We start from the raw sequence: 10168 nt of genomic DNA, 5'->3' as shown, positions 1-10168 counted from the left end.
TTCTCAGGCTAGGCGCTTTCTCTTCTTCTTTCTCCCATGAATTCTAGCCTTTTTGCACACTCTCCGAAGGTCTCCTCTTTCATCCCAGGCTCTTTTGTCAATCATCTTAACACGCTCAGCTGGAAACACTACCTCCTCTAATTCAGTTGTCCCGTATGGATCACTACAATTCTCATAAGGACCCTGCTTCATCCCCTTCGATTCTACACAGTAATCATGCACAAGACCTCATAATGCTTAGGAAGCTTAAGTGCCTTGTACACATTAAAAGTGACCTCCTCATCGTGAACTCTCATTTTTAACTTTCCCGCTCTCACATCAATAATTGCTCCACCAGTAGCTAAGAATGGCCGCCCCAAAATAATGGGCACTTCCTCATCTGCCTCGTAATCAAGAACAATAAAATCAGCAGGAAGAATAAACTTTCCCACACGAACTAACACATCCTCTATAATTCCTTCGGGCATGACTAGTGACCTATCTGCTAGCTGTAAAATGATTGTAGTAGGTCTAAGTGCCCCCAATCCGAGTTGCTTGAAAAAAGAGGATGGCATCAAATTTATACTGGCCCCTAAATCACACAGGGCTCTACCAACTTCTTGTTTTCCAAAAGACAAAGGAATTGTGGAACTCCCAGGATCCTTCAACTTAGGAGGAAGTTTACTCTGAACTCTGGCACTGCACTCTTCAGTAAGTGCAACTGTTTCAAACTCTGCATGTCTTCGTTTGTTTGCCACAATATCTCTGAGATACCTTGCATACTTAGGCACTTCCTGCAAAATTTCCACCAAAGGCAGATTCACAGTCACTTGGCTCAAAATATCTAGGAATTTCTTGTACTTATCATCATCTTTTTGCTTCTGCAGTCTTTGTGGAAACAGAGGTGGTGGCCTAGTCTCAATTACTGGCTTGGGTCCTTTATCATCTTTCTCATTCCCCTCAACTATCTTGGGAGCTAATTCTCCTTCAGGATGAGCTGTATTCTTCTTTTTCTTTGGAACTTCTTCTAGTGCTCTTCCATTTCTTAAGGTAACCGCATTGACTTGAGCTTTAGGATTGGGCTTAGTATCACTTGGAAGAGCCCCTGGTGGTCTAGTGTTTTTGAGCACTAGCAAGCTGTCCCATTTGATGCTCTAAATTTCTCACTGTTGTGGCGAGGGCTTGCTGTTCAGCCATCATTTTTTTCAACATGTCTTCAAGGTGACTTGTAGGACTCGCTTGTTGTTCAACCTGAGGTGGTCTATATTGCTGTTGAGGTACTTGAGGCCTGTATTGATTCTGAGTGCCCTGGTTTCCACCCCAAGAGAAGTTTGGGTGGTTCCTCCAGTTGGGATTGTGGGTGTCCCCGTACAGATTTGTTTGGCCTCGATTTGCATTACCCAAAAAATATACAGACTCTGGATTTGCTGGGCATAGATTGCTCATGTGACCCTCTCCACATACTTCACAAAATATTTGAACCTGTTGTACTGGTTATACTTGTTGCTTATTGATACTCAAGTTCATCTGGTTAACTTGATTGGTCAATGTAGAAATCTGCGCTGATAATGCTGAGATGGAATCTAACTCAAGAACCCCTGTAGACTTTTGCATTGTGTGTCTGCCCATCTCTCCTTGTCAATCTGGATTGCTCTTGGAGAATTTGTTTAATAATGCATATATCTCGTCAAAGCTTTTCTCCAGCACTTGACCCGCAGCTGCAACATCTACCACAATCTTTGTTTTAGAATGTAGCCCTTCTATGAAAGTGTGAGCTAACACTTCATTCGTCTGATTGTGATGAATCTGAGTAGCCCCTTGAACCTTTCCCAAGCTGAGTATAAGGATTGTCCCGCTTTCTGTTTGAAGGCCACTATCTCACTTCTGATCTTTGCAGTTTTGCCTGAAGGAAAGAACCTTGCCAGAAATTTTCTTAGCAAATCATTCCATTATGTAATAGAATTAGCCGGTTCTGCCTTTAGCCATCGTTTATCCTCGCCCAACAGAGAGAATGGAAAAACTGTGAGCCTCACATAATCTGGAGTGACCCCGTTAGTGATATAAGTATCACTAATCTCCAAGAAGTTCAGAATATGTTGCTGTGGATCCTCGTGTGGAAGACCCATAAATTGCCTGTTTGCATGAAGCAGCTGGATAATGCTCTGTTTCAGCTCAAAGTGCCCAGTGATCCTGGGCTTCACTATACTGGAGGTGACATTAGTAATGCTCGGCATCGCCACCTCCTGAACAGCCATGGGTTGCTCCTCTGCCATGTCCACAGGAAATTGAACAAGTTCCTGAATATTATTTGTGTCCCTTGCTTACTTCAACCTCCTGTGGAATGTTCTCTCAGGTTCAGGATCAAAGCCTTGAAGTCGGTCCTGGCTTCTGACCCTATGCATTCAATCAAAATTCCTGAGATCTGAGCAACAATCAAGTAATGTTAGAATAGACAAAATAAACAATTAAAGCAAAAACTAGCAAGTAATTAATATTCAAGTCCCCAGCAACGGCGCCAAAAACTTGTTGCTCCCAAATGCACACGCAAGTATACGTGGTCGACAATTAATATAATGATAAGTTGAGTGTCGAACCCACAAAGACTAGTGTAACTACTCACGGAATTACTAAAATTGTTATCTAGTCCAGCTAAAATCAAAGTCCAATAATATGATTATATTATTCTACAATTCTAAATAATAACTAAATTATCGAGTAACGAGTTGATTGTTGTGTATTCAGTAGAGACAATTATTCCAGGGTTGTGATCGATTCACTAATCGTATTGTGTTCTAGTTAACTCTCCCTTTCATATAATTCACTCATGGTTGCTAATTAATCGATAAATGCTCTCATAGCCTTCTCCCGAAGTACTACCCACCTATTCTCAATAGATTGACGCCTATATTCCTATGAAATCAATCTATTAAGAACGCATTAAGATAACGATATTTAATCAAGCATGGTGACTCGGTATATTCCTATCCTAACCACAAATCCGCTCCCCCTAAGGGTTAAGATCATGCTCTCTTCAATTCTTCTCTAATCTAAACACGGCTTTCCCAAGCATAGTATAGATAGTAAATAGAACCTAACTGCTGGCCAGACAATTAAGCAATTAAACACAGAATTAAAGAAACAACCATATATTGGTGAATTACAATCAAGGTTAAGTCTAATGTCAAACAACAATATTTATGGCTAAATCACAACCCCAGAAGAATGGGTGTTTTAGCCACTCATGATATAATCAAACAAATTCATAAGTTTTAATTAATTGAAAATACTGGAAAAGATGAAGAAATCCGAGTTGTTCTTGCTCCTCAACGTTTCTAGCGTGTGTTTTTGCTCCAAAATCCGTCCCTCCCCTCAAAATAGGTTTAGGATGGCTTTTACACGTGTTGGATAGGTTTAGGGCCGACTAAATCGAGTTCTGGGCAAAATAGGCCAACTTCGCGTAACCGGCGCCCAGCCCAGCGCCAGGCGCCATCCCTAGCGCCCCCCATATTTTGCATACTGTCTCCAGCACCACAGGTGGCGCCAGGCGCTGCCTGTGGCGCCCAAACTGGCTTCTTCTCCGATTTTGTCCGTTTTAGCTTCAATTCTTGCACGCTTTGCCCCTACTTGCTCCCGAATCATTCCTACAAGTAAAAGCACTTCAAAGTAATACAATTCATAGCATTTAACATCCCAAATTCACGAAACATGAGGCGGTATACATAAAAATATATGTACTTTAAGCCAAACATCAAGAGTTGAGAGCATTTTAGAGAGAGAAGGATGAACCCAACATTCAATCATCCAATCTTGCATCAATCTTTAAGAATCAAAGAACCCAATCACAAGTTCTTCATCTAAGAGGTAAGATTCTATACATTAGGCTTTAATTTCGAGTTTGGGGTATAAGATGGGGTATTGAGTTATGATTCTTGCGTGTAATACTATTATGTATACATGCATGTACAAATTAGGTTTGTGGAAAGATTGTTGAACATAAATAAGTAAAGATTGGGGTGGGGATGAAGGAAACCTTGTAAAAGAGATTTGAAATCAAGATGCTCAACTAGTATTTGATAAAATGCTCAAATGAGCTGAAACCATGAATACCTTCCTAATTTGTGTTCAATTTTGTTATGTCTCAAAGTAGATTGGGATTGCTAAAATTTCCGGAACGTTGTAGTAACTTAAGGAAAGCTTAAACAAGGTATGTATGGCTAAAACCCCGTCTTTTAGAAATTGAGCTCTATCGATGCTTGTGTAAATGTGGTAACACTGAACTTTGGTTTCTTGCTTTGATTGATACTTTACATGAATTGGTGTTGTGACCCTATATTTGTGAAAGATGCGTTCCTATGTGATCAATGTGCTATTCTTGATAACTTAAAAAGGGTGCAAGGAATATGAATCATGTATTGAAATGCTAAGACCTTAAATTAAGATTGGAGCTGCATATATTGTGCCATCTATGTGAAGTCTCATCTATGCTTACAATTTCTAATTATTCTTGTGTGCACCTACTGTCCTAAATGGCGAAGCTAATATTGAAATTGGGAACGATGTAAAATGCGGCCTAGTGCCAAGAATGATGTGATAAGTTATGGCCCCAAGTGCCTATGAAATGATATGTGTGAAACGAAATGGCTAATGAGAAGGGAACAATGCCTTGGTAAGGCGGCCTAGCCGATCGGGCCGAGATCGAACTCCGCACATGATAGCGGTGGTCTTGTGAATGAATTCCGGCAAAAAGGGAAAATGACATTGTGATTGAAGCGTATGCCTCAAATGAGGCAACCTAGCCGATCGGGTCGAGATCGGACTCCGCTCAAGATAGCGGTGGTATTGTGAACAAATGATGAATAGTGTGAAATGCCCCAATCCAAAAGCTATGGAAAATGATGTGAAAATGGCATGATTCTTTTATTTAATAATGTTGTGATCATTTAAAGTGTTTGAGTTGTACTTGTGATTTCATTATCATTGTATGAGAAAGTTCTTTCTAACTAGATGGTGTTTAGTTATACATACTAGTGCTATTCGATGGCACTAACGTCCCTTTTGCCGGGGGCGCTACGTCTTGAAATGGATGTAGGTATTTCTAAAGCAGGCAGTGTTGGTCGCAGCTAGTGCCGCATCATCCTTTCTGCTGACTTGGTGAGCCCCACTTCATTTCGGGGGTCCTGTTTCCTTTGTTTATCATGTACTTTGTACTTGAGGTATAGCCGGAGCCTTGTTACCGGCATTTCTATATTACATTACTCTTCAGTTATGTTTAGAGGCTCCGTAGACAGGTTGTGGGTAGTGTCGGATATTGGAATTAAAGTTGAAACATTGATGTTTGGCAAAGATTTATAAAACTTGTAATATTTTGATATTTATGATTTAAGTTGCTAATGGAAATAAAATGGAATTGTTAATAAAATACTTACTAAGTATGATTAATGGAGTCCATCTCCTATTTAATCACGAGTTGGGTTGGGTAGGATGAAACCTAACAGGCTTGCTCAGTCGGGCTTACTCGGTTGAGCGCCGGTCGCGCTCCTCGGATTTTAGGGCGTGACAGCATTGCCGCATTAGGACGGTTCATCTCGAGGTCTGCAGATAAAAGTCACCAATTCTTCTCACTGCTAAAAAAGAAGAATAGCTTTGTATGGACACCGGAATGTCAGCAGGCCTTGGAGGATCTAAAACATTACTTATCGAGCCCACCATGACTCTATCTTTACTTAGTGGTATCAGAGGTAGCGGTAAGCGGTGTTTTAGTTCGAGAAGAACGAGGTACGCAATTTCCTATTTATTATGTTAGCAGAACCCTAGGTGAGGCCGAAACCAGATATCCCCACCTAGAAAAATTGGCCCTCGCATTGATGAGTGCCTCTAGGAAATTAAAACCATATTTTCAGTGCCATCCTATATGTGTTGTAACAACCTTCACATTACAAAATGTAATGCATAAGCCCGAACTCTCAGGACGATTGGCCAAATGGGCCATAGAGATTAGTGGGTATGATATCGAATATCAACCTCGAACTGCCATTAAATCTCAGAAATTAGCAGATTTTGTTGTCGATTTTACACCAGCTCCGATTCCCGAAGTTAATAAAGAAATACTGGCCGGCTGGAAGGCCTCTTCGGGAATCTGGACCTTGTTCACAGACGGCATATCAAATGTGAAAGGGTCCGATCTTGGCATAGTGCTTAAACCACCCTCGTGCAACATAATTAGACAATCAATCAGAACTTTGAAATTGACTAACAATAAGGCCGAATATGAGGCCTTGATTGCAGGTCTCTAACTCGCAAGAAGCTTGGGGGCAGAAGTGATCGAGGCCAAGTCTAATTCCCTCCTTATGGGGAACCAAGTAAATGGAGCGTTCGAGGTCAGAGAAGAACGAATGCAAATATACCTCGACAAGTTACAAACGACATTACATCATTCAAATAATGGAATGTGCAACACGTGCCTCGAGACCAGAATAGTGAGGCTGATGCCCTGGCAAATCTAGGCTCAGCGGTCGAAGATGACGAACCCGATTCGAAGGTAGTCATGTAATTGAGAAAATCGGTGATAGAAGGAAGCCACATCGAAGTAAACTCCGCAAGCCTTACTTGGGATTAGAGAAATAAATAGATAAAATACTTGAAAACAAGGAGTTTACCAAAGGATCCAAAAGAATCGAGGACTCTGCGCACAAAAGCAGTCGGTTCAACCTATCTGAGGAAGGGGTCTTATTCATAAGGACGTACGATGTCCCACTTGCTATTTGTCTCGGGCCAGAAAACACAGATTACATTTTAAGTGAAATTCACGAGGGCACTTGTAGAAATCACTCTGGTGCTGAACTATTAGCTCGAAAAATTATCAGAGCTGGTTATTATTGGATCGACATAGAAAAAGATGCAAAGAAGTTTGTATGAAAATGTGACGGGTGCCAAAAACACGCACCGTGGATTCACCAGCCTGGGGAACCACTACACTCGATCATATCGCCATGGTCGTTCATGAAATAGGGAATGGATATCGTCAGCCCTCTCCCACGGGCCCCAGGTAAAGCTCAATTTATTTTATTTATGACTGACTATTTTTCTAAATAGGTTGAACCTCAAGCGTACGCGAATGTCACGGATAAGGAAGTGGTCGATTTCATTTGCGACCACATCGTGTGCTGATTCGAGATACCATATGAAATTATGTGACAACGGGAAGCAGTTCATTGGTAGCAAAGTCACAAAATTTTTTTAGGACCACAAAATCAGGAGAGTCTTATCAACACCCTATCACCCCAGTGCAAACGGACAAGCACAATCAACAAACAGAACCATTATCCAAAACCTTAAGAAAAGGTTAACTGAAGCCAAGGGAAAATGGAGGGAGATTCTACCCGAAGTCATTTGGGCATACAAAACGACCTCGAGATCTAGTACCGGGGCCACACCATTCTTACTAGTCTACGGCAGCGAAGCCCTTATACCGGTCAAAGTCGGTGAACCAAGTATCAGATTTTGATACGCAATGGAGGAATCTGACAACGAAGCCATGATTTCCCTTGTTCGACTGACCTCCTAGAAGCAGAAAATCAAGAGGTATTATAATCGGAGGACCAAACTTAGATACTTCAAAATCAGAGACTTGGTGTTAGGAAAAGTCACATTAAACACGCGAAATCCAAATGAAGGGAAGTTGGGCCCAAAGTAGGAAGGTCCGTACCAAATTCTCAAAATTACTGGGAAAGGATCTTATAAGCTTAGGACAATGGACGACCGAGAGTTACCTAGAAATTGGAACGTGACATACCTAGAACGATATTATTGCTAAGGTACGACCTCCGTTAAACACATTGATATCTCGGAAACTAATCGTTGCAGATAATTGACAAAGTGTCGACGCCCCCTTTTTCCCTCCCTCCAGAGAGCGAGAAGTCGGGTTTACGACATTCGGGAAAGACAACTCTATTCCCGTTCGGGAATTGGGTTTTGGATTCGAAGAGTCGCCACCTAATGATTATAGTGCATTAGGACACTTTTAAGAAAGAATTTGAGATGAAAACCAGAGTTTGGGTAAGGGCTAGAAATTATCTCGAGGGGAAGGTGTTAGGCACCCCTCAAGATCCACTAGTATGGTTCCCGGCCATGCTACAATTGTGACTTTAAATAGGCAAGCAAGCATTGCAAATACGAGGAAACTTCCACATAACAGTTGCAAATAAGAAACACAAAAGGATTTAAAGTGCTGAAATTTGGATGGAAGTAGTTTTATAATCAAAGAAACGGTATGCGAGTGAAGGGAAGGGGTGAAATAATTGATGCAAGCAACTTAAAAGAAGTACAAGAAGCGGAAGTTGAAAACTGGACAGCTTTTTTAGAATTCTGAAAAAAATAACAAACTAATAAAGAGGGAGGGGTCCTAGGTTTATATATCACATGGATCATCCACACAACACCGGTACTCAATTGTACGCATAGTGTTATCGTGTGATCGTCATCTCCATGTCTACCCTTCCCACCCCGTTAAGGTATTAAAGCGCAGGATAGTATTGTTAATTATTGCATGATGTTACCCGTCCCAATCCTATCAGTCCCGGAGGCAAATGGGCTACTAATCCTAAAGGGAAAGGGGTTTGGGGCTTTCAGAAGTTCTCAAAGGACAAAATGCTAAGGCGTCAACCAAAACATGTAATGCAAATAGAGGGAAACAGACAAGCAAACAGGGCTCAAATATGCCTCCATAAACCAGCAAAGTCATATAGTTTAGCATGTCTTACACGTACTGTTTTTGGTCTTAGTTAAATAAGTGACGAGCGGACTGGTTCAGCGCATATTTTTAGGCGAAAAGTCTGCATTAGGCTTACTCGAATGCAATTGACTAAAACCGATATGATTGATTATTCCTTTTGTCTAAGAGTTGGTTAGAACTAGGCATGATATCCACTGACCTTAGAAAGGATGCAAACTGAAAAGGGGATACCAATTTTAACAGAACATTGCGAGTCCAGAAGTTAACATTACTTTTATTCAGATTCGAGGTTTCCTATAGGCATGCTTTCTATATGATTACTGTTTTGGACACCTTTTTAGACATTAGTAGAAGTCCTATGAACATGATATCTATATGCAGCTTTTATTGTTAAACCTACGAACTGTTTGCTTAGTGATGCTTATAAATGCAGTAGTCTATAGACCGGGTTTTTATGGGTTTGCAGAACAATTAGAAGTTAATCCTATAGGCAGGATATCTATGCGTGGGGATGCAGAAATTGAGAATGAATCCTATAGGCATGATTTCTATGTGTATTTGCAGAAATTAACCGTTAACCCTATAGGCATGATATCTAGGTGTGATTTGCAGAAATTAAGCGTTAACCCTATAGGCATGATATCTAGGTGTGATTTTGAAGAAATCATAACAAATCCCTATAGGTATGATCTCTACCCTTGATGCATAAAATAAATCCCATCCCCTTTTTACTAAAACCCCGAGTTTATACAAGTTATTACAACCCCAAAGAAATAAACTGGAATTAAAAAATACATGAGAAATCCTCAGCTACATACGAGCAGCCTAATCCAGACTTAATGCTTAATAATATGAGATTGAGCCACTTCTGAGATCCAGATTTCCAAGCCTTCTCTTATCTAGGGTGTTTCAGAGATCCAACGGATTTTAGGAACCCTAGGCAGTGCATACACCCAAGATATTAATCAGAAATTGAGTTGTGCAGTGTGGAAGGGCCAGCCCTCATGTGTCCAAGTTCAGAGGGAGCTCAAGGGTCCTAAGGCAAGGCTCACACAAGAGGGGCAGAACATAAGTTTTAAGAATGAGTGTAAGTGCAATAGAAAGGGGTAGGGACTACCCAAGCAGGCTGGTGGTCATGCCCAGCCATAAATAGACTGGCACACCCCTGACCAAACCTGTTGATCAAGCATTTAGGGAGTAAAAACCTACTGGAGGTCAAGCCATGGCATGAACAATAACTAGAAATACTGGCAGGCCAAGGCTGTTACTCAGCACACACAATGAGGGAATAGGGATGGGAGATCGACAAAGCTTGGGCCCCAAAGGGGCCAATTCATATCCATGGACAATGATTTCAGACATTGCCATGTTTCTAAACCATAACTTAAAGCATATAAAGGGGATATGAGGGTTTGGGATTCATAAGGTAGCACATAAATAAACACGACTGACAGAAGG

The 10168-nt window shown here is 41.1% G+C and overlaps 1 protein-coding gene across 1 annotated transcript; it reads right to left on the bottom strand.

Annotated features, from left to right (window-relative positions):
* On the bottom strand, positions 204-6139 carry LOC109235906. The gene is made up of 4 exons (XM_019402153.1): positions 6088-6139; positions 3497-3620; positions 702-1092; positions 204-641 (listed from the first exon to the last, which is right to left on the bottom strand). Exons 1-4 carry the CDS (start codon positions 6137-6139, stop codon positions 204-206), a joined length of 1005 nt encoding a protein of 334 aa, XP_019257698.1.

The sequence above is a fragment of the Nicotiana attenuata genome, chromosome 1 (genome assembly GCF_001879085.1).
Source record: "Nicotiana attenuata strain UT chromosome 1, NIATTr2, whole genome shotgun sequence".
NCBI lineage: Eukaryota > Viridiplantae > Streptophyta > Magnoliopsida > Solanales > Solanaceae > Nicotiana > Nicotiana attenuata.
Note: the sequence above shows the minus strand (reverse complement) of the source record. Positions and strands in the feature narration are given on the sequence as shown.

Coding starts and splice junctions, on each gene's coding strand:
- LOC109235906 (XM_019402153.1), bottom strand. CDS start 6,139: ATGCCGTCTGTGAACAAGGTCCAGATTCCCGAAGAGGCCTTCCAGCCG. Junction 3,621..6,087: donor AGAGGCCTTCCAGCCGGCCA/GTATTTCTTTAT, acceptor TTTTACTTGTAG/GAATGATTCGGGAGCAAGTA. Junction 642..701: donor GACATGCAGAGTTTGAAACA/GTTGCACTTACT, acceptor CCTAAGTTGAAG/GATCCTGGGAGTTCCACAAT.